Source organism: Parus major, chromosome 2 (assembly GCF_001522545.3).
Source record: "Parus major isolate Abel chromosome 2, Parus_major1.1, whole genome shotgun sequence".
In the NCBI taxonomy this organism is placed as follows: domain Eukaryota; kingdom Metazoa; phylum Chordata; class Aves; order Passeriformes; family Paridae; genus Parus; species Parus major.
In genome coordinates this window covers 23,906,492-23,931,452 of record NC_031769.1, presented here as the reverse complement: position 1 = coordinate 23,931,452, position 24,961 = coordinate 23,906,492, and the positions used below count along the sequence as shown (strand labels likewise).

Sequence of the window (24,961 nt, the reverse complement as noted above, 5' to 3'; positions counted from 1 at the left end):
TATATATATATATATATATATATATATATAAAGTTAGTAATTGGCAAACAATTATTTTTACAGTGGCAGATGCCTGGTGGCATGGGAATAAAGGTAACACCTCAAGCCTACTAATGTGACCTGTGCATTATAATAGGTAGAAGGATAAATTCTGAACCATAGATCTGCAGACATAGAAATAGCCAGAAACTAGATTTAAATGCACAACAGATCTATCAAAGATAGAAACACTAGTTTTACTAAAGATATCTCAAATTATCTCAGTGTGATCAAGCTGGATATCAGTGAATAATCTGATAAGGCATAATAGAGTTTTTAGTTATGCTGGACAATTTGGATTTTGTGTAAAAACTATAATGTGGTCAAAGAACTGACTTAAGGGGAGATAGCACACCAGGAGAAAGCATCAATGATGCAACAGATTAATTTATATTGTAGAGATGTTCCTATTTTTTTTTTTTTCACACATTTTGTTAATTACAGAGAGGGAAAAAAAGAAGAAATATGCAGATATCACAAAGGTGGAAGCATTTGTCAACAGGACAAAGGACTGGCAGACTACACAGGAAGAAGTGAATAACCTGATAGATGGCTGTAACAGCAAAGGGATAAAATTCAAGAGTGCAAGTACCAGACCATTTATTTAGGTACCAAAACTGAATTCTGCTGTAAATGGAGGTTTCAATGGAGAAAATGATTGAAAGGGAAAGGTAATAGCCTAGAATATGTCACAGACATATAAAAGGAAAATGTGATCTGGCACAAGCAGTGGGGTATTTTTAGGAAGTGTTAGTTTTGTATATAAAGCATCAGTAAGACCTATTTTGAAATACACTGTGGGCTGGATATGTCTGTGATGCTTAGGGCAATCTAGAGCAGAGGAAAAAACTGCTACTGCTATGACAAAGGGAACTAGGCTTGGATAGCCTTGGATACCATTCACTGGTAAAATGAGAGTTTAGAGCAAGACATGGTTTCTGATACAGACTCAGGGCACTAAACATAGGGAGCAAAAGTCCTGTTTAAACTGATTGAAATAACTTATAAGAGAGAATGGGAATACTTGTCACTGGATACATTTAATCTGGAAGTCAAAAGAAAAGAAGAAGCAACAAAAGTAGGTTAAACATCAGTCTCTTTAGAGGCAGATTTGGAAAGCAAGTAATTAAGTGAGCCCTTTATAAACTACTACTTGCTCTACATAAATGGTATCTTCCTCTTATGCAGGAAGGTGTCCAGACAAAGCTCTTTGAGGATATTCACTGACACTTCAGAATTAAAGGGGAAGCAACACTTTCTAATGACTATTCCAGTTTCTGAATTCAGCCTACTATTTATTCAAAGTCAGTACTGAGGAGCTATGAGCTGCCTAGCAAGGGATAGTAAAACTGAAATGGTCAGGCTAGGAAGGTCTGTGCACAGGCACTGCAGATGAAAACTCTCATATTTGTCAGGCCTCAGTCCTTTATCATCCATAGTCTCATTGTAAGGTTAATACAGGATATCATCATTTGGGTAATATTCATACTTCTTATACTATACTTATATTCTATATAAATAGAAATTAATAAATACTGGCAACTGTGTTAACTCTAACTCAAATACCCTAACACCTGCAAAGAGCAGAGAATATTGTCCTTCATTCCTGGGAGTCTGCTGCAATACACTATTCTGTAACAGAGAAGGGCTTTTTGCCTTGAGGAACATGGAAATGTATATAGTTACTATTATTATGGAACACTTCATTAAGTGTGTTTATAACACATTATTAAGACGGATTTCAAATGAGTTACTCACTCTTGGGCCAGCAGGACCAGGGACACCAAATTCACCATGAAGACCCTAGAAGACAGTAGACAGAGTGGTAAAGTTTATTTTACTTGCTTAAATCGTACTTTGTTTCTTAGCAACAAATGGAAATTCTCAAATTACAGAAGCATATTGAAAAGTTTCAGACAAATTTTCAGACAGTCTATTACATACACAGAAATAAGCCCTTTTCCTCCAGCTGGACAGTATTTCAGGGTACACATTAGATAATATTTTTTCATCTGAAGAGTTAGTTATTAAATGACAAACTTTTTTCAGGTACATGCAATGTAAACTCTTTTACAGGGACACAGATGTAACTATATATGCTAAAAGTGATTATGATGCAGAGAATGCACAGTTTGCAGACTATATCTCCCACTAACTATGCAGCAGCTAGAGCATGAATCACAAATGAACCACCTCAGTTGGATGCCATTGTACATTCCCTGAAATCAGCTGAGGTACAAAAACATAATTGAAGTAGTACAGGTTAGATTGAACCTTGAAGATTTTGAAAGAAATGTGAAGAAAAATATTTTTCATGTACTGTCTCTTCTGGGGGAAGAAGCATATTTAATTGCTACTCAAGGCCCAAAAAGCAAAGGACTATCTTTGGTCTGTTTCATACCAAAACTTTGAGAAAGGAAGTATGATGCAAGTTACAATGCAAAAGGGACTATTAAAGTTTGCATGTTACCCTGATTGCTTTGTTTTGGCAAATAGATTCAACAGGCTCTTGCTTATTTGAGGTTAACAATAATAGGTTAAAAACCCCAAAATTTTTAACCCTGCCATTGCAAACAGAGCCCTCATGCAATGCCTGCCCCATCCATGGAATGCTGCATCTGTCACTCACCCTCTCCCCTGGTTTACCAGCCTCTCCAGCGGGACCCGAGGGACCTGGCAGACCCTGAGTGTAAAGAAACAAGAATACAAATATAGTTAAGGCAGAAGCTCCTCATGCTTTTGGAAATGTAGATAAGATTGAACAGAGCACACAGTTCCTTACCTGGAAGCCAGGAGGGCCAGCAGGACCTGTTTCACCTTTCCCACCTTGGTTGCCCTGGATGGAATGAAAAACAAATTATTAACTTGGAAGAAACAACACAGGGAAGTGGACTTAAAACTGGGAAGTCCCATTAATGAAAAGTAAATCACAAATTGGATTTGTGTAGAGGCTGTTACTTACAGTGACACCAGGAGGACCCTGAGCACCGTTGTTTCCCTCTGGACCAGGAGCACCCTGGTTAAAGTAGAAAGCTATTATCAAAGTTTTGATTTGATATGAGCAATATCTCCAAACAATTATGTGCCAGTTATTGCAGCACATTCATACTTAAGAAAACTTATTTTGGAATTAAAGAATATAGAAACCTTGCTGATAGCATTTTTCCCACAGCAGACTCCTTAAAGGGAAGAATTAGTAAGTTTCGACTATCAGTAAAAAGTTGGAAATTTACAGGATGAAGTAGAAACCATATACCATGCTCTAAGAATTAAGGTCAGGGAGCGCTATATTTTCGTTTCCATAGGATAATACCTGATGATTAATTACCCAACTAATACCCAAGATGGGGAGTTTCCATTTATCCATTAAGTAATAGCTCCCACTGACATGAAGCTAAAAAGAGTGCATTCCCAAGGGCTTTTCTAATTTCATCATCTATTCATACTTGCACAAACCAATGTAATCTTATTACAGAGGTTTGGAAAATCTACTTTTTTTTTTTCTCTCTGGAAGATGATAAAGAAAATATATCTACATACCCGTGGGCCAGCAAGACCAACATTGCCTTTTTCACCAGGTTTGCCAGGTTCACCCTGAAGTTGAAAGAAAAAGATATAAAAGTTAACCAACACTTCATATTAGATGCAGCTTAAACTACTAAGCAGAGACTTATACTCTCACTGCCAGAAGATTTACTGTAATATTTCTTTAACTCAAATTAAAACACACACAACCTCCATCTGTCTTTTTGGATCACTTAGATTAGCTCAAAAATAATGAGCTAAAAAGAAAAGTCTTTTCAAAACTCAATGCCTTTTTGTTTTGTGTAATTGATGGCACTCCTCATAGTATCCTATGCAATATATACATGTTTGTACATGTGTGTATATACATCAACACCCAAGCCCAGGACATGTAAAGAACTCCACTGAAGTCACTGGTAGCTTTTATCCTAAGATGAGTGAGCTTTGTATAGTGCTCTATGAATAACAAGACTCTGGAACTGGTTTAATAGTCAAACTTGACAGAACTTTTACAGATGTGAATATACAGAAGTGATAAAATGGACATGCTGAAATCATAAAATATACATGTATTATTCTAATCACTTCAATGTCAAAATATCCCTCAGCTAATTAAACTGCTTTTTCCTTTCTTTAATCAGATTTTAGGTAACTGGAAAATAATTTTAAACAAAACTCTTGAATGTAAGCAGATGTAAGCCATCTGATGAGCAGCACAGGAGAATACAGGGAGATGTGTTAGATTAATGATAGAGTTGAGAACCTACAGATTAGTCTGGAAATACTTTCATAGTAATAAAAAGTTACTGTACTGTACTTACAGTGGGGCCTTTTGGTCCAGGGAATCCAATGTTGCCAGGCTCACCTCTATTACCAGCTGGACCAATTGGCCCAACTCTACCATCTGCTCCAGGGAAACCCTAGAAAAAGAAATCATACTATTAAATGGCTGAGATAGTTAAATTAGAGCTCAGCTTTAGGAGAAATATGTACTGACAGGGAGCAAATGTCATTTAACTTTTCACCATTGTTGATACATTGCATGCTCATGCATCCCTCCCTTTTTCTCCTTTTTGTAAAACTCAGTATTGATTTTTCCCCTTCCAGGACACAGGCCTGATCTAAGACCCACAGAAATGAATGAAAAGCTTAACACTGATCGTCTGAGTAATACAATAGAAAATCTTCCTGTTTTTACACAGTTGTGTTAGAGCTCAGTGCTGAGATGTCTGCTTTATACAGTTGTACTTCATTCTTTCCCATGCAATGAGGGAATAAAAAGCAAGGTACTTACAACAGGACCTTCCTTGCCAGCAGGGCCTGGGCTTCCAGGCTGACCTGGGAGACCCTGAGAAAGGAAAAGTTTCATGTTTTTAGAAGGAAACCTACTCACCCAACACATAACCACCATTTTTTCTAATGCATGCACACACACACACACAGGGGTGGTAAGTTATCAATGTACACTTTTTAAACAGGACTGTAGGTGCTATCACATTTCCACCTGAACCATACTGACTCTTGATCTGGTGGTGCGTGCTCCCATGCCAGCTGAAAATCAGTATAGGGAAGTACCTAAATTATTTTAGACAAACTAATTTAGGCTCTGCTTTAGAGGATAGTGTGTTTCAATGTTTGCAGATGCCTAATACTCATACATGCATTGCAAACTTTCACTTCACAGGGTAGGGTAGGAAGAGAAAGAATAAGGAGTATAAATATAATGAGATGAACATAATCTGACTGCAGCCAACACTACTAAAAGTGAATGGCTGGTTTCAGTGAAATAATTTGCAAAATAAAAAAGAAATAATCGAGATCAGCAATTTCATATAATTTTAGTAGGGTCTGCTTTCCTTTGAGTTCTTTAAAGAGAATACATACACTTCAATTGTTATCATAATAATCACACACTGTAAATAATCCCAAGTGAAAAACCCCTTACAGAAGTCAATGCAGTATCAAGTACAAGAGGACAGTGCTCCATCCCAAGGCAATCAAATGCTCCCCTAACAAAAGTAACTCCTTTCAACAAACATTTTGATGCTTCTTAATCATTCCTAGTGGAGTTTTTCAATTGAGTGGTAGAAGTGCCCTAACTGTGGTTAACACATGTTAACCACTGAATTTATGCAGTTGGATTTCCAAATAATTTTTTCCATTACGTTATTTTCTTTCTATGTAGTTCAAACTTAATCCACAGAGTTCAAACTTACTCTTGGACCCATAAGACCAGGCTCACCAGGACGGCCAGCATCACCATTAGGACCCTTAGCACCAACAGGACCACTAGCACCACGGTTACCAGCAGGTCCCTACCAAAATAAATAAAAATAAAATTAGGCAGAAGTAGTAGAAAGCATTGCACATCTGTATATAAAAGGTGGTTCAGAAATAGTGACCCAGACAAAAGTCTTACCATGACACCAGCTCTGCCATCAGCTCCAGGGAGCCCACGAGATCCAGGTACACCCTGCAAGTCAACACAAAAATCAGAAAAGAAGGGTAAGAAATGAATCTGTTCCTGTGAGGTGTATAGTGCCTACTACATTTCAGCCTTCCAAGCAGGTCTGCTGAATTTGAGGTAAGCACAGCTTAAGCACACAGTGTAAACAGGTATTGTGAAAGGATCTCTCTGTTTCCTGTAGATTTGCTTAAATTCTAATCTGTTAGTATTATTTTCAGTGTTCATTATTACTAATAGTGGCTCTAGCCAGCAGCTAAGATCCCACAACCTGTCCCACACCGTTCTACATTCCCTGTAGAGAGTTACTGACTCTGAATTCTTTATCTCTGCCAAAAAGCAATCTGGGGAAAGCACTGCCATTTTTCTTATTATTTTCCTGTGAATTCTTTTCCTTCACAAAAGCTACATGCCTCCTGAATTTCATAAAGTGGCTTTCTCACTCAGTGAAAAGTTTAATAGCCATCCTTGAAGAGACTGAATTAAAAGTTTTTTCCCTCCATTATGTGTGAGCCCATTATCTGTTTTAAGCAGTTAGATCCCATCACAAACTTTTAAGAGTAATAAGATAATTCACTAAATATTACACAGTGGGTAAATCAAAGCAATCTCTAAATACTTCAGGGATAAGTAAGCATTAATGCAAACCAAAAATGGGTTTGGTCCCAACTAATCAAAAGGCTAAGGATTTAAAATTATCACTGCTTAGCAGCATTAATGTAAATTTAATTACTCATAATTATTTTATTTGCCTGTGGGACTCTAGATTGATTTTCACTTTTCTTTTTATTTCTGGAAAAAGAAAAGAAAACCTACTCTCAGACCAGCAGGGCCTGGGGGACCAGCAGAGCCAGGTTCACCAGGGCTGCCTCTCTTGCCTTCCTCACCACTAGGGCCAGGAGGGCCAGCAGGTCCAGCAGCACCCTATTTTGGACAAACAGAGAAAAAGAAAATATCAGATGTGGTGTTGCAGCTATTATCAGGCCTAGGACTGAAAAAGCCTTCACATTTTGCCATACTTACAGGCTCACCCTTCATACCACTTTCTCCCTTGGCACCAGCGGGGCCTGGCTCACCCTGGAGTCCGAAAGAAAAAGAATTAGGCAGCATTCCAAAAATCTCTCTTCTACCTGGAGAGCTTACTCATAAAACAAAAAAAAATATTTTATCATCTAATGGCATGCTTCCCTCTACTGTGAAAATGGTCAATGAACACAACTGTACTTTTGACTTAAATGGCACAAATCCAAACATGTTAAAGATGCTTAGGAATGACAGTAGTGAACAATGACACATTTAGGTAGGGCTGGTTCCTCTACTGAGGATACCCACTGAGGGCTTAGTTGTGAGACTGCTGCCACATCTCTCAATGCTATCAACATGGACAGAACTTCACAGTCATACAATACTATACTGTGTTGGAAGGGACCCACAAGGATCATTAAGTCCAAGTACTCCTTGCACTCATAGGGAGCGCAAAGTGAACCTTTTCAGTCTCAGCATCTAAAGCAAGTAATGAGATACAGAAATTAGCTAAAATGTTCAATTATAATGCATGAAGAAAAAATGTCTGCACTATAACATAAATATATTCAGAAGAGATCTTTTATAACTGTGGACACTGTGTCTGGTTTCCAAATACATGCAATATAAGAGGTCACTTACAACAAGTCCTCTAGCACCACTAGGACCAGCAGGGCCAGGAGGACCAAGAATACCACGGGGACCAGGCAGACCAGGAGCACCAGCAACACCAGGAAGACCCTGTCCAACAGAGGGGAAAAAAGGTATTGTGAACCCATTGTCTTTTCTGCTGCATTAACTGAATTGGGTTTTTTTAGAGCAAACACGTGTGAGCGCAGTTGTACTTACAGCTGCACCTTTAGCCCCTGGAAGACCATTAGCGCCGGGGTTGCCCTGTTAAAAAAGGTAACAATACTGGTCAGTTCAGAATCAAATGTGCACACATCTGACCATAGATAAAACCTGGCAAGTTACTCACTGGAGGGCCAACAGGACCACTAGAACCAGGAAGTCCAATCTCTCCTCTTGGGCCAGCAGGACCACTGGGACCAACATTACCGGCAGGTCCAATTTCACCCTGTTGGAGAGAAGGGCAGAACCCTCTATCAGTGTACACAGTGTTATGGCAACAGTGAAGCAATCTTATATCAGCCTGGCATGAAAATAATATTTGTGTATTCCCACTTCAGAGGGCAGGAAACCAAGCAGCTGAGAGCTTTTAATGGATTTTAAAGGCACTCAAGTTGGGATGTCTATTTAGGCTCCTTCTAAGGTAATGGCTAAGACAGGAAAAACAGATGCTTACCCAGAAGGTTGACCAAAAAAATCAGAATTCCAGTCTCATTTACACCCATGTGCCTCCAGAACTGGCCTGAAGTGCCATGAAGTGCTAGGACATGAGACCTAACTGACCATTATTTTGCACTTTCAGACTGCTGTGGAATAGTGTTCGCAGTGGAGCAATTGACAGAAAAATGGTTCTTGCTTTTATTTTCAGAAAGCTGTATTCCCTAATTTGACTACAAGAACCTGAATAGAGTGAAAAGTTTTCTTCAGCAGTTCAGTCAGAGTTCATCCAGGATAGGTAGACAGTCTCCTCTTGGAACTACATGATATACCTACACTTACATCTGCTTTAGAGAAGACTTAAAGGCTTTCATAAGGCTTGCCTTTTGAAAAGAATAATCAGAATGGGATCTCAATTTTTTTCTCAGTTTCCCTGAAGTTAAAATTAAAGCATCTAGAAAATAATACTTCTTTTTCTTTTAAAAGTTGATTAAGTTTTGTCTGATACACAGAATGACATGGATTTTATGGCAAATGGTCAGACATGAAATATATGCAACACTTTCCTCAAATGTTCTGTCCCTCCTTGGACACCTAAAATATTGAGGCTCTTACCAGACAAAAAAGGCTAAGCTTTGAGCTATAGGGTGAATAATTTAAATTATAGTCTGCAAGAGCAAAATGGTAGTGCCCTAAACCTGAAAAATTTTAATGCAATTTCTACACTGTAATTTCAAGGACTTAGATTGGAAGCAGACCCATAATCAAATTCAGCTTCTTCATCCCCCACTATTTCTGTAAAGTGATGTTAACTGCTGCTTTGCTTATTTATCATGATTTATGCCACCCTTGGAAGGGGTATGTAAGTGCACCACAAAGGAAGCAGTAAAAGGATTATGTGTCTTCCTGAACCTGCCTAGCATCCATCTCCAGCTGTGAAGCAAGTGCTATATTTTAAATTAGCACTCATATCTGATGTTCTCCAAATACAGATCAGGATGAGGATGAAATCCAAGAGTAGCTAATAAGAAAGAACTCTTAGCTCATGGAGGGTGGGGGCTTTTTTTCTGCCTAGAAACTCTGGTTAGTACATTTCAGCTTCACTATCAAATGTACCACCATGAAGAGGATGTTCCTACCTTAGCACCAGGAGCACCTGGGAAGCCTGGAGGACCAGCAGCACCAATAGGGCCCTGGGAGATGAAAGGGAAGCAGTTGTGTAAAGTTATTCAGTGACAACAGAAACATCTTGCTTGTTGGAGAAAACAGATTAAAAAAATGCACATTTACTTATTCCACACATTACCACCTCAGCAGTTTGCAGCTCCAAACTGCAGATTTGGTTCACTACAAACAGTAAAGAGCCAGGTCAATGCTTAAAGAACATATGCAGTACAAATTAAGCAAGAATTGGTAAAACCGTGCCTTGAGGCCAAACACCTGAGAAAGAACAAAGGATGAGCAGAGGCAGGCTTCTGCAAGGCAAGGTGACTGATTCTACAAAGTTCATCTATTGCTGTGAGATTTAAATTATATTGGGACAAAGTGCCAACATACCAGGCACTACAAGACAAGATACACTGGTGGATTCACAGCCTTAATTTTTTAATGCATACAAAGGGTTAGTTTTTCTTCAATTATTAATTAAAAATCCAACTCATTAATTGATATTCTGCATCAATATCTACTTTTTTGTTATCTAAGATCTTTCAATTAGAAATATTTATAATAAAACTGCTTCACAAATCCGAGGTAATAAAATGTGTCAGCTGGTATGACAAAGAGGAATTGGCTTCAGATGTTCTATAACCTACTGTGTTATAGAGGTAGTACCTGGAATTGTCACTAGTTTTGCATAATCAAAAAAAAAAGACCAAATGCCCTTTAGGATATGTTTGAAAGCATAAACTTCCAGAATTTTCACTGCAATGACTTTTTTACATTTTAAATTTCAAGTGGAAAGAAGGACAAAACTTTTTTTCCTGTTTTAGTTTTAAAAAATGAGTGTTAATAACTGTTTTGCAGAATATTAAGGCATCATGACCTAAGTATGTGACAAACTACTTCATCCTGGGACAGACACTGGGACATCACGGAGCACTGTGACCATTGTGAATAACAACCTATGCAACTGGCAGCTTCAGAACATTTTTCCTACAGCAACTCAACTGCCTTCATTCAAAATGTCTTCAGCTAAAATGTTTTGGTTCTCCTACATAAGATCTTAGCTGTAAGATTTTTATCTGCCTGCAATTTAACTGCCCAATCACAGATTTTTTCAATACTCTCTATGGAAGAACTTAAGAGAAATTCAGAGCCATGCTCACATGCTCTATTAAAGCACAAAAGGTATCTGAAGTAACAAGGGGTATTAAAATCAACTTTGGCAAAACAGAACCAAGTACAACTTCATCATAGACTCAGTTTTTGAAGATAGGAAGAAAAAAACCTTATTAACTGTTATTACTATTGCTCTCATGTATTCCAGATTTGTTTTACAGTTTCAAAACTATATCCTTACACTTGTGTTACTGAGATAAATGAGGTTTACTGAAGTCAGGGGTAAATTATGGCAACGCTAACTCCTTTTAAAAAGGGAAAATCTACATTGGATTAGCTTTTATTAGAATAGTTATTGTTTACCAGTCAGGTCAGAAGTGTTGGATCTTGCTGGCCTTTCACACTAGCTCACATCTCAGGTATCAGTGGTGAACAAAAAAGGTCAGTGCCTGTTAGGCTGATAGGATTTGTACCAGTGCTGCAGGTACAAAGCATTTATATCCTGTTTTGCATGTATAATTTACAGGATGTATATAACCATCTGTATACCATCATGTGCATGGTATGTATCTGTCAAAAAGTAGAAAGTCTCTTTAGCTTTGGGACGAGAATTATTCTGTTAGACTGTTGGAAATGAGAATTCTGTGCAGTGAGTATTTCCCAGTGAGACGTGCTGGCAAACCTTCTCATTAAACCACCAGTGCAAACAAGAGAATATTTGGTTCCTTCACTATGGATGTGTTTAATATAAATCCCAAGGCTCTCATGATACAGTCTGCAAAAGATTTATGTTTCACTAATTCTCTTTGGGATGGTCTAATAAGCAACAAAACCATGTTAAATACATCAACACATTCAACTTCTTAAAAGCCCAAGGAATCCTCTAAAAACAGGAAGAGAAGCACAAAGCCTAATGGAACCAGGCTGTCAAAAAGCAAGACTGAAACTTACAGCAGGTCCAGTGGGGCCAGCACTGCCATCACTTCCACGAGCACCCTGTGAGGAGAGAACATGATAAATAGTTTGAAAAGAGAACTGAGTATCAGAGGAAGCCACAGTAAGTGGCTGGTTCATGACAACAGACACATGGGAAGCCACTTACAGCTGGTCCAGGGGCACCTACTCTTCCTCTCTCACCAGGGAGACCACGAGCACCCTTGAAAGAAAAATTAAATGAACTTATTTATATTTCTTCATTGAACATAGATATGTAGAGATTTTTTCCTCTGCTAAGTCATATTACATATTGTTATTACATTATCTGGGTTTCTGGAGTGTCAATAATGACAAATATTGAAGAAAATGCTGGCTGATTGAAATCTTTAAGATTATAATTTACCACAGCAGCAGTGAATACTTACAGGCTGTCCTGGGGTACCGTTTTCACCAGGGGCACCAGGCTCTCCCTATGAAGAAGAAAGTTTGAAGGCTTAAGTTACTTAAGGATGCTTTAGACAGATAGTCAAAAACTATGAGAGAGATTTTCAGCTACTGGATCCCACTGTCTTCTGTAGCATTTTATAACACATGTTTCTGCATCACACTATTCATTAACAGCACATCAAGTCCTGAGGGTGCAGAGACTGCAATTGTCCCTGCAAACAGGGACACAGCCAGATGGAATCCTTTTAGAAGGGGAGGGCCAGAGAAAGTTGTGCCACTTGCTCAGCTTTCCTCACCCCCTTTCTCTATGCTGACATTTACTGTGTAGTACACATTTAAGAGACTGGATCTGGATAGTGAACTACAAATCCAGATCAATCAGCAGCTGTTTTTTAGCTAGAACAGAAGCAGAACAATGCTATTTTTGCCTTAATATAAGTTGACAAAGTCCTCTCAAATGGCTTAAAATAAGTATCTGCCTTAAATACCTTAATATAAAGGTATTATTATTACCTTAAAAAGGTATTTTTAACTGAAGACCAATAATATTGAGTATTTGAGTAACAGCCATTAATACATGGCTCCTCTCCCTTCAGGACTGTAGTCTCAACAGCCTTCTCAACAGGCTTAGGCTGATCTACAGTGACAAGAGTTGTCTTAGAGCACTTGTATCCTGAATACACCTGAATACACCTGAATACACCTAGTCTTAAATGCTGCAAAGACAACAATTTTTTATCTTCATTGCTGCTTTCAGCACAGTTATATAATAAACAACCTTGATTTAATATGCTGGTGTTTTCTAGCACTCTTACTAGTAACTGTGCCATCCTTTAATTATGTGCTTTATCTGCTTTAAATCTCCATTGTCTGGGCAGACTTTGCCATCTAAACTTTTTCTAAAGGTTAACAACTTGCAGTGATATTGAAGAATGCTATGTTATAATTAAAAACCCTATAACCAAGTAGTGCTAAGCTCTTAGAAACAAGAAAGATGGATAATTAGTATTTGACTTTTTTGTTGTTATATTAGAAGTACATGAATACAAATCTCCTGAGAATCAGTCAGGATTTCCAGTAACACAATGATGCAACAGTTAATTTTTCAAGAACACTGATATTAGGCACTGAATTTGAATGGGAGAAGAAAAAACTAAAAGACAAGGAGTTTACCATAGATGTTTCTAGACTGTATTTCAGAATATATTTTTCAGTTTTTTTTTTTTAAGGCTAGTGTTCAAATGTTCACTAATATGAATATGGTAACAAGAAAAAAGACTGTGAGGATCAAATATCCTTAACTCAGAAAAGCACTGCATGTATCCAGTTCTTTAGCAGGAAGCTTTACACTGAACACGTTTCTCACACATTTGTGTTTTGAGTTTTGTAGAAAAATGAGATGTTGTCATTTTAGAATGCTTTAGAAAAGCCTCCCTAAATGTAGAATACAATCCAGAGAAGAGCAGAGATATCAAAATCAGTCTGAAGTGCTGCTGAATAGTCAGTTATCAAGAGCCCAGTTCTGCAGCCTTTATTCACTGGAAGCACTACCTTGCTTACAACTTGATTGAGGGCTCAAGACTAAGGCCCCAGGAATGTTTTCTCATTACAAGGTGCATGTATTTGTTCTACATGGATCCACTGGCTTCCAGATTACTGCAACTGGGCAATGTTTAATGGCAACATGGAAGACTGATTGGATGGGACTTCACATGTCTTTTGCTAGGAAGAGCTACAAATGCATCCTCTGTTTACAGATTTTGTCTTTACCTTGTTACCAGGAGTACCAGGTTGTCCCTTTTGACCGTCCAGACCATTGTGTCCCTATATTGAGTAGAAAAATAAATATTGATACATACTTTCTCTCAAATGGCTATAGGCAAATTCTTAGTCTTATAAAACCTTCCTCTCACACAGAATTATTCCCTAATATTGTCTTCTGGTTAGTCTTTCATATCAGGTGATAGTAAAAACTTCAAAGAGGTTCATATACTCTTCACTTTCAGAGGGTTTCTAAGGGTTTTCAGTACGCTGCAGTGATGTTAGCCTTACATATTCAGGGAAAAGTATATATGTACTCACCCTAATTCCCTTAAAGCCAGGCAGACCAGGAGTTCCAGGGAAACCACGAGCACCCTAAAAACACACAGTGCATGAATGATTGTCTCTCATATTACACAGGGCTGTTAAAAGGAAAGATGATGAATAAATCTTTCAGTAAAATTAACAAGTAGATTTGGGTCATTATCATTCAAGTAAGGAACAGAATCCAGATCCTAACTTGTTTCAAGACTAACAGTAATCAACCTGATTTTTACAGCTCTGAATCTCAGAAATTTCATGCATTACCATGTGACAGCACAGCTTTTTTAACTTTCTATGTCAAGGTGACAGCTTACCTTGTGTAACTCCTCACTCTGCCACTTCAGTTACTCATTACTAGCTTTAGTGGGAATGGGGTAGGGAAGCAAAATAAAAACATAACTATATTATATCTCTGCAAGTAAGGGCTGAAACTGTATTTATCTCCATAAGGATTATTACTAGACTGTTAATGTGGTGAAATTCAGAAAGGTTGCTATGTTTAATTGATTAGTGAACTGGTTTGTACTGTATCCAGTGGATCACTACACACCTGAGGGCCAGCAACACCCCTCTCACCAGGTCTTCCAGGTTTGCCAGGGTGACCCTGAAAAATGCAATAAAGATGCACTAAGAAGGAAAGCTTCTTTTAAAAAATAGCAACACAAACCACAAAGAAAAAAGAAAACACACTGGCAAGGCTTCTCTTTGTCCAAAGATAAGGGAGACTCTTAATTTTAAGTTTTCTTTCCCCTGTGTTCAGGAAGTTAAATAATGTATTTGGAGTGGTTTGGAATTTACCCAATTTTCTGTACATTTCCAGCATACTGCATCTCTTAAATCATAAAATAATTATTTCAGGGGTTTATTTATTTAACAATGTAAAACATACAGCCAATAGAACGCTAAGTTTAACAATTATGTGGTTGTTAGAGTTGAATCACCACCCCAAAACAGAAAAGAAACATTTAATAACCACTTACGTCTTCACCAGCCTTTCCTGGAGGACCAGGGGGACCACGAGGACCCTGGGGACCCTGTTAAAAATAAATTGAGAATTACCTGAGGCATCACTCTTCATATATGTCTTCCCACTGTTTTCTGACTTGAGCTGGGGCATAGCTGGAGCTTAACTGACTTTGCACTTTATGATTCCAAGTAGAGAGAGCTTGAATCTGAGTGTTCAGCTCTGTTTCTGTAACAGGATCAAGCAGGAGTATCCAAACATTCAGAGAAGTGAATATGGACAGGAGAAACGATCCAAAGCATTGCAAGCCAGCTTTGGTGTGCTGTTCCTAATGCTAGCAGTGTCTGTGTGTGATCTGTACTTACTGTTTGACCAGGTTCACCAGGCTCACCAGGAAGACCTTGGAAACCGGGAGGACCCTAGAAAATGAGGGAAATATTATTGGTTTCCAAACAAGATAATTTATAACTTTACAGGTATGTCAGTGTCAGTAGGAGAAAGAAGACTGTACTCACAGGGGGTCCAGATGCTCCAGGTGGGCCTCTGGGTCCCATTAAACCCTAGGGAAGAAAAATCACAAGATCTTTTTAAGAACATCACAATTCTGTAACACCAATTCCAGGCATTCCTATAATATTTGTTAGCATCACAGTTTCCACTGTGCAATGTTCAAATGAAATTAGAGGAAGTTAGAAGTTCTGCATGAATTTGCACAGGCAGTCCAAGTGCAAACATCTTCTAATGGCAATGAACCAACACAGAATCCAGTGGGATGATTAGAAATGTACCATCATGGCTGTGAACTTTATGATTCATCTTCTTAATCTACTTTGGATTGTTAGAAAATGAACTAGTTCATTCTTTTTTGAATTCTTCCCTCTACTCTTCCTGTGCAGAAAAATCCAGAGTTTAAAGATGAAGGCTGTAATGCATTATGAAAGGCTCTTATACATATTGTGTATACAACTATTTCCAATAATTATCTACTTCTATTTAAATATTTAATTGTTTTCTGGTGTTGATTAAATTCTTTTCATATCACTTGAAAATTAATTCACTAATATACTCTCCCTGACATTATTACAATTTATATACATCATGAAAACACAGGGTGAGAAAAGCACTCCTAAAAAGGAAATTTCCATAGATTTGTGCTCTCTCTTAACAGTTACTTTAAGGTTTACTAAGCAAGCAAACAATTGCAAACTGAAATTTTAACTTGGACTTCTACACTCCAAAGAAATTATTTAGGAGAAGCTTCAACAGAAATAATTATGTTTTAAATTGATTTTAAAGCTTTCTAGGAAAGTCTTTTAGATTTTCTCATTACAAGATTAAAATCATACACCAACTTTTCAGTGGTTTATGTAGCTTTCCCATAAGACTGAAAACTTTTTATTAAGAGGAATAAACGCACATTAATTACAGGAATTTACTAATGGAAGTTAAAGCGATGTTGTGGATATGAAAATCCACAGTAATTAAAAAAAAAACAGTGATTCTAGGAAAAATAACAGTTCCTAGACAATCTGTATCATATCTGCTGCATAAACCCTGTGAATTTCTTCACAAATAATATTCTATAACTACTTTTCACTTCCCAATCTTTTACATATTATTTGTGAAACTTAAAATCTTCCTCACAATAGGTAAATTTTACTGCTATTACTGCCAAATAAACCTAACTGATTCAAAAACTGAAATGGTTTCCATTGAAAACAGAAATGGTGACACCTCAAATAAATCCTCATCTATGTTTTCTGATTAATCATCAGACATTGAGAGCAGAACTTGATTAAAGGTACCCATATTTTCCTATATTTCATAACTAAATAGATGCCAAAGTATTTTTCAAAATCCATTTAATATTACAGTGATTTTGGAAGTGGACACAAGCACTTGACCCAAAATAATCCTGGTCATCCTTCATCCGGCTGCTCACCCATCTGATGCACTCTCTGTGACATCAGTGTGTGTGGTGAATTTAACCCAAATTCTGCTATCTGCATACACTGAAATTGTTTGCTAAGATAAGGAGGGGTCAGAAACTCATATGGAGTGGCAATGAGACCCCTTAAATTCCATTTGTACATAGTATACAGTGAGCTATAAAGAGTCCTCCTCAGAACAGCCTGACAGTACCAAGTACTAATGTTCAGATGTTGAGAATCAAATGCAGCAGCCAATTTCCTAAAAACCTGTGCAATCCAAGGATATCAAAAGAGTTGTACAGCCATGGAGGAAAAATCAGCACCAACTGGTGCCAAGATGCTAAGTTACTTTTTAGGCCTGTATCTGTTTTAGAGAGCAGCTTTACAATTAATCTCATTCCTAAAACACAATCTTCTGACTCAATATGGGTAAAGTAACACTATATCAAAGTACATATGTTATCTAACATCTGATTATAAGATTCATTGACTCATAAAAGTGTGGTCAACAAAGTTAAATCACAAGACACAGCAGTGCTATATTTAAGATAAATATGCAGATTCAAGACCATACTTCAAGTCCTCAGGCAACTTAAAACACATCATCATTCTATATTAAAGGATCAGTTTCTAGTCTGAGTCAATATATGATCAAACCACTAATTTTAACACATTTTTTTTCATTAATGCAGCTGAAATAAAGGAAAATTCTAAACACATTCATGTGAGTTATCAAGTGCTATGTCATATACCTACCATAGGTCCTGGGCCAAAATCTGCTGCTTTAGATGGATCATATTGAGCAGCGAAGTTCTGTAGATAATAAAAAAGTTGAAATCAAAACAAAAACTTAACTTTAAAAAGTATTTTTAATCAACATTCTGTATCTAAATATAATCTGGTTTGTTATACTTTCTATGGGTTTTTTAAAAGCAGAACACATGTAACTCAGTAAATATAGCCCTATTATAAATACATTTATATCCAAAAAGACTTGATTTTACTGGGAAGGCCTTTTCAAACCTAAATATCTCTGCCGAAGTTATAGAGAGGCATCCAATAGTGTGAACTGAAAATTAGGAATGTAAATTCAGTGCTCATTTAAAATTGAAAATTTTCTTGAAACTCTCAAATTATTCTGCTAATTTCCAATGAGGGAAGTCAAGCAAAGCAGTGAAAAAAATATGCATAAGTAAAATTCATGTACCAGCCCTGAGTAGCTATTGCATAAGGTGGGCCCTTCAGTTTCAGAAACATCTGAGGAGACTGCAGCCTCAGAAACACTGCAATGGATTTTTGATATTTTATCAAAATAGAAAAAGGTTCTCCACAACACAACCAAACCCCTTTTCTTGCTTGTTTCATTCACATATTAAAATGAAAAAAAAATAAAAATAATGAAAGCAGTTTGATATTTGCAGCTAGCAAAATAAAGAATTGCTATTCACACTGAAGTCAAAAGAGCATTCTCCCATGCAGAAGGACTGACTAAACTTGATCAATACAACACTGCCTTCATGCTCCCTGTGCAAGATAATGTCAAGCTAAGAGTTAAATTCAGCATTCTGCAGAGAATACATGGTGGACACTGGTGCACAAACTGTGTAGGCAACAGCCCTTTTACAGTTCTGCAGCATGAATACAAATAAAAATAAGAATTTCTAAAGGACAATACTCTAAAATACTATACACTTTTAATTGATTTTTAGCTTAAGGCGTCATCTCATTCACTTATTCCAATACAGTTGCTATCTCTTGAATCCAACCACAAAGGCTTTTTTTCCCCATCCACTTAACATTATCACATTATCACTGTGTAAGTTTGTTGCTAAATAACAGGGTTGATTTGCTCTTCTTCCTAAATCCCTGCTGAATACAGAATCCAAATTTTCCATGGAATATATACACCCCAAGGAGGGTTTCATTACAACTGGGACCATCAATTTCTTATGGCTCCCAAGAGAATGTTTTTTCCACTCTTCAGCTCAACACCACTGTTTTCCAGCAGATATAAATTTAATCTTGGTCACAAAGCACAGCTTATGAGTTCTGGTAATAGAAAGTTTGGATGCCTTACTCCGCCAAGACCTGGAGGACCAGGGGGCCCTGGAGGACCTGGTAGACCATCTTCACCATCTCTGCCTGGTGGACCTGGTGGACCCTAGAGGTAAAAAGAGAATTATACAGTGAGAATTAGAAGTGTCTGAAGAAATCTCCGATGTGGTAACTTCACTAACAACCAGGTACCCACAGAACACCCTACAGCACTGCTATATATTTCAATAAATCATTTCAATAAATGCTTAACTTGAGGAAATAGCCTGATTTTGTTACCTTGCTATACCTTGTATCAGATATGTACTGGAGCTTCATATTTGAGAACATTTATGGGGGCAATATTGGATTTATGCTACCAAAGCATAATGGCCAAATTGGGAAGTCTCATCTTAAGTGACAAACTGGACCTACAAACCCCAAGTGACCCATGTGGACCCACACAGCCTAGCAGATCCTGTTAGTGAGAGCCTAAAATTTGACCAGCTGAGGACTAGAGAAGGTCAGCCCTACTGATATGAGTTACCATGGATCCATAGTAAGTCCAACACCAGATTTTAATCAGTATAGATAATTTGCTGGTATAATCATAAATCCAATTAAAATTTAGCAATGCTCTTCTACAGATTTTTGATATCATCTGTCTGCTACCACTGTCAGAACCTCTTTTACAACAGGTTGAAATTACCTGTGTTCACTCCAGTAACATTTGTCCCTACATTCTTTCATCCTCAGTACACAAAGCTGTTTTTGTCCAGTTTTGGCATCATGGCAATTGATGTGGGGTATTTAATTTGTCGAGATTTTTGGACCCAGTACTTAATGAAATCCATAATAAATGGGTTTCTAAAGGAGCAGAATTAGGCTTGCTGCTTTCAGAACAAAGAAAGCTTTGTTAAAAGCATTTCATTAAACAAATTTAATTAGTGGCAGCCTGAAGTAAATATATAACTGACCACACTTATATAGTGCTCCTAATAGTTTCCATTACATTTGTCAGCACACTGTGATCTCAGAAATCTTCAAGAGCTCCCTTATAGTACTATGGCATTTTCATTTTCAGATGATATAAAAGGAGACACATAGCTACACACAACCCAGATAAGTATGTGAAGTTTGGACTACCACTTTCCAAAAAGCAGCAATGATGCAGAAGCAAACCAGAATAACAGATATGAATGATATGAACGAACATTACAATTGAATTATTCAACTGTCCTTATTTATGGTTACTTTTACAGTAGAGCCTTCAGCAGTATAACACCCACTTTGACTAGCAGAAGATAACAAATGCCCAGCTGCCAAGAAAAGAGCTTTTCCAAAACATTGTTGGAGGCACAAATAATGAATTATCTTCAAAACTGGCTTAGTCTATTCAGGTTTTATGTAGAGAGCTTACCCATACACTGTATTATTCAAAGATTACATTTTTGCATGTCAACTTTTCCCTCTGCATTTCTATGCATTATTTCCACTGCGAGCAGCTGGAAAAACATTTTTCAAATCACCACTTGAACAGCTAGGCTGCCCTATGATCTCAACCACATCTGCTCAGGCAGACTGAACATAACTGGGCTGAATTTGGTACATAGGTAACTCGGTTTCTTTTTTTAATAAAATTGTACATGCAAGCTTTTACAGGTATAATCATTTAATCCCACAGCAATGCTTAAACTTATTTTTTTCCTACTGGTCTTCCAACAACAACTGTTCAAAGATCACAAGTAAATGTCAATCAAATTCCTTACCCTTTCTCCCTGAGGCCCTTTGTCGCCTCTAGGGCCCTGCCGGAAGAAAACAACACTCAATGAGTTACTGTGGAAATTTTCCAGGACAATACAGAGAAACAGATATATTAAGAATAATTAGTGCACATTAAAAAGGAAAAGAAGGCTGCACATAGAGGTCCAACAGCTATTTTTCACAGTGTATTTTTGTTCACAATAACGTACTGGAAATAGATTAGCCACTGCCACTGTTATGTGAATTAAAAGTGTCATTGCACGCACCACAGAAGTACTTGCAAAATTTGGGTTTGTTTCTACTGAATAACTAATTCTAATATACCAGTAGTGAGTTTTAAAAATAATATAGAATCGATTTAGTCTTTTAGACCTGTATGGATATTGTTGTACTATTCAATCCACATAAATCTTTATAGAGGAGCTCTGTTTAAATAAGAATGATGCTTTGATGCCATTTAGGTTTCAGTAGGCTTAGTTCTGCTCACAGGTAAAGCACCTTTAATTCAGTACTTGAATTTACCCTGGTGTTAAAATGCTGCATTGATCATTCCTTCCTTTTTTCCTACCTATTCATCTCAGCACTACTGGTATTTTCAAAGAACACTGAAAATAAGCAATGTAGTCAATTTTCCTTTCATCCAATAGTCAACAAAACATTAATCTGCTGAAGACTGACAGATACATCTTCATCTTCACACAAGAAAAATAAAAATGCTTACCTTGCGCCCTGCAGGTGCCTGGAAAAAAATAAGGAAGAGAATTTCAAAAAATGAGTTACAATTTCTGCCAGAATTTTAAACTAAAATAATGCATAAACTTAGACATGTTTTCTTACATAAGTATACTTTTTCTCAGTCCAATATATTTAACTATCCCCTATGACTTAAAATTATTTTGAAAGCAGGAGGTTACATATTGCAAAGATGAATGTAACTATATTAAAACGTTGTGCTGAAGACTGACGATTCTACAGCTATAATAAAGCAATCTAAAGTATTAGAATTGAAAAAAAAGAAGTCACACCTGAGCTCTTTCATAATCCTAATGTGCAAGAAATTTAGAGTGTAAAACTGGCTTTAAAGTAGAGTCATGTCCAATCCAAACTGCCAGGTACAATGTCCAAACAGCACTGCTCCTTTACTTTCTCCTCATGGTCTCTACACCTATGAAGGCAGTCTCTCAAAAAGGCCGTCCCACTTGTGAAATTGGGGTGGGTACCTTTCCAGGCAGTGCCTTCAGGATTTGATCACCACTTTTCCATGACCATCTTGGGAATGAATGTTAGAAGATAATACTGCCACAAGAAGAATAGCCTAGCCTGTTAATTGGAGTGTTACGTTTTAGATAAAAAAATTATACTGACCTCTCTCACATCTGCAAAGAGAAGGGAAAGAAAAAAAGAGATAATTAGGGCAGGGTTTCAAATATTTTACAAGTTTTACATTTTAAACTTGCTTTCAATTCAAAATTATATTTGCTGCTTTTAATTTGAAATGCAATTTTGTTGATTTCCTTAATGCAATAAACATTTTCCTAATGTAATTTCTTACTGTTAAGGTGATTATCTTAGACTGGAAAGACTCATGGGAGAAATTGCCATGTATTTCAAATTCAAAATGGACTTGCTAATTAAATCAAGACAAGTAATATGGCTGATACAGTAAAAGGGCAGATATCAGCTATAAACCTGCTCTAAATATGCTTCAACATTACCTCCATTGAAAACCTCCCACACTTATGTATTTCCACGTATGTATTCATGCAAGAGTTTAATAAACCCAGGCAGATTGAAACATGTGAAGATACTAAACTGTAGGAGTAATCTGAAATTTTCAGATAAGTGGCCCAATCCCATTTATATGGGGAAAGATTCCATCCCTATTTCCACATTTTCCTGTACAACTGTGTAACAGGGAAGAGTTTGGAGCTATTAAACACCAAATTGCAAATAACTATCTCTGAATGTTATGCACTGCTAAGTGTATGTACTTCTTTCATTAGCTGGAGAAACAAATTTTCTGAGATTTGTAATTTCAAGCAACATTACCACTAACTAACAGGTTGTTGGATGTTTTTCCACAACGTGTCACTTCGGCAGTGATCACCAAATGATGATTCGTGCAGACCAGAACAAGGTAAGAGTGCTGAAATGCTGAAAGCAGTGGAATTGCGCGGCAGTACACACACAGCCTGCGCTCACCCAACACAAAACTAAAGCCACTGCTGCCCGCAGGCGGCGGTGAGAGCGGCGCCAACCCAAACTCCCTGCGGGGTGCTCACTTCGGGGACCCCCACACGAACCTGCATGGCGAAGGCGCAGCTGCCTCCCGTCACTGGGGACGTGTCCCCAGAGTGCCCGTCCAGAACCGCCCCGCCGCTGCCCCCCGCCCTGCAGAGGGCGACCCGGGCCACCTTCCGGGGAGCATCATCCCGGGGGACATCACCCCGGGGGACATCACCCCGGGGGACATCACCCCGCGGGGACATCACCCCGGGGGGACATCATCCCAGGGGGGACATCATCCCAGGGGGGACATCATCCCAGGGGGGACATCATCATCCCGGGGGCTCCCGGCGCCAGGAGCGGGCAGCGCACGGCTGCTCCCGCCCTCCTCCTCCCTGGAACGCAGCCAAACCCCGGGTCAAAGCCACCGTGGCCGGGGGCTCGGGGGGCCCTTCACAGGGCGCTGCCCTGCAGGAGGGCTCCGCTTCGCCCCCAGCCGAGTGGCGGGGCGCGACTCCGTCCCACCTCAGTGTGTGGGGTGTGGGTGTGTGTGTGCGCGCTTCGCTGACTGCGACGAGGGAGCACTACATCCTCATCCAACGAGAGGCGAAGCGCTGCGCTGAGCCCTCGGGGAGCCGCGCTCCCTTTTCCCCCTGGAGCGGAGCACTGTTCCTCCCTGCCTGCCTCCTCCCGTCCCACACGGTGTCCCCCAGCCGGAGCCCCCGGCTCCGAGCCCGCCCCGAGCGGCCCGCAGGGGGCGCCCCGCGCGCGGAGCCGGCCCCGCTCGGAGCCCCGGCCGGGAGCCAAGGGATGGATGGATGGATGGATGGATGGATGGATGTGCCGCCGCCGTCCCGCTCACCCGGCTCCCTACCCGCTCGGAGCCCCAGCCGGGAGCCAAGGGAGGGATGGATCAGCCGCCGCCGTCCCGCTCACCCGGCTCCCTGCCTGCCTCGGGGAGCGCGCCCCACGTCTCACAAAAGTCTCTTCCGCTCGCCGCAAGCACTCTCCTCCCAGCCTGCATCTGTATCTGTGAAGGTGAGGCTTTGCGTTCTCCTCCAGGTTCAAAACCGTCAGTGGGTTTTTCCTTTTTTTTTTTTTTTTTTTTTTTTTTTTTTTTTTTTGGTAGAGGGGATACTCATTGGCCATTTGCCATCTTTTTTTTTTTTTTCTGAGGGAAAGAAAGAATCTAGAGTCTGATCTGGGACGGAGGTGGCAGTTTATGAGCTGGTCTCTATCGCTCGGGAAGAGGCAGCTCCCCGCAGACTGCCGTGCGTGGGGCGGGCGTCGGGACAAAGCACAGAGCGCAGAGCCGGACAGCCACCCCTGCCACCACCCCCGCCACAAACAAGCGGAAAGCACTTACGTTGGCCTGTTGCTAGGTATGAAGTTACTGCGAGCAGCAACCAAATCCGTGTATCCACAAAGCTGAGCATGTCTAGTTGCAAGACATGCAGACTCCTTGTGGTGCCGAGTCGGTTGGTTAGCTATCGCCTGTGGGACGCAGGCATACAGTCTCGAGGAGTAACTCCAACCTTAGCAGAAACCTGCTGCCAGGGACGCTAAATTAACCCAGCCCCGCTCCGCCGTACTTATACCGCAGGAGGGTCCCGGCGCCGCCCAGGCCATCACGTGCCCCGTGTCTCCAGCCCTCCCCGGCAGCCCTGGCAGCGGCAGCGGCGGGGGGGCGGCGACTCTAAATTGGTTCCATGCTTTGAGGACGTGGACACTGAGGCTTTCGGAAGGAAAATCTGACTCGTCGTCTCGTATTTTTTTTTTCCTTTTTTTCCCTTTTTTTTTTTTTTTTTTTTTTTTTCCCCTCAGCCGTCCCACGCCCCTCTCGCTCCGCTTTTCTGGGAGCGCGGCCGGGAGCCTGGCCGGGCAGCCGGCTGGCAGCGCCCCGACGGCGTTCAAAGCGGGAGCTGTCCAGGGCCTGCGGCGCCTCCCGCCCCGCGG

At 39.4% G+C, this 24,961-nt stretch overlaps 1 protein-coding gene across 1 annotated transcript in view; it reads right to left on the bottom strand.

Moving 5' to 3' along the window:
* COL1A2 (collagen type I alpha 2 chain) overlaps positions 1-24,610 on the bottom strand; it is a 39,133-nt gene extending 14,523 nt beyond the window's left edge. Inside the window, exons 1-30 of the mRNA XM_015619636.2 lie at positions 24,372-24,610; positions 22,145-22,155; positions 21,501-21,518; positions 20,785-20,820; positions 19,059-19,142; positions 17,738-17,794; positions 15,566-15,610; positions 15,416-15,469; positions 15,067-15,120; positions 14,637-14,690; positions 14,084-14,137; positions 13,772-13,825; positions 11,980-12,024; positions 11,721-11,774; positions 11,570-11,614; positions 9,478-9,531; positions 8,031-8,129; positions 7,901-7,945; positions 7,694-7,792; positions 7,052-7,105; positions 6,845-6,952; positions 5,984-6,037; positions 5,781-5,879; positions 4,859-4,912; positions 4,386-4,484; positions 3,580-3,633; positions 3,002-3,055; positions 2,822-2,875; positions 2,669-2,722; positions 1,798-1,842 (exon numbers count right to left, since the gene is read on the bottom strand). Coding sequence (XP_015475122.1) covers positions 1,798-1,842; positions 2,669-2,722; positions 2,822-2,875; positions 3,002-3,055; positions 3,580-3,633; positions 4,386-4,484; positions 4,859-4,912; positions 5,781-5,879; positions 5,984-6,037; positions 6,845-6,952; positions 7,052-7,105; positions 7,694-7,792; positions 7,901-7,945; positions 8,031-8,129; positions 9,478-9,531; positions 11,570-11,614; positions 11,721-11,774; positions 11,980-12,024; positions 13,772-13,825; positions 14,084-14,137; positions 14,637-14,690; positions 15,067-15,120; positions 15,416-15,469; positions 15,566-15,610; positions 17,738-17,794; positions 19,059-19,142; positions 20,785-20,820; positions 21,501-21,518; positions 22,145-22,155; positions 24,372-24,441 — 1,761 coding nt within the window. The 5' untranslated portion in view covers positions 24,442-24,610. The remainder of the gene's footprint in view (positions 1-1,797; positions 1,843-2,668; positions 2,723-2,821; positions 2,876-3,001; positions 3,056-3,579; positions 3,634-4,385; positions 4,485-4,858; positions 4,913-5,780; positions 5,880-5,983; positions 6,038-6,844; positions 6,953-7,051; positions 7,106-7,693; positions 7,793-7,900; positions 7,946-8,030; positions 8,130-9,477; positions 9,532-11,569; positions 11,615-11,720; positions 11,775-11,979; positions 12,025-13,771; positions 13,826-14,083; positions 14,138-14,636; positions 14,691-15,066; positions 15,121-15,415; positions 15,470-15,565; positions 15,611-17,737; positions 17,795-19,058; positions 19,143-20,784; positions 20,821-21,500; positions 21,519-22,144; positions 22,156-24,371) is intronic.
* Between the last annotated feature and the right edge of the window lie 351 nt (positions 24,611-24,961).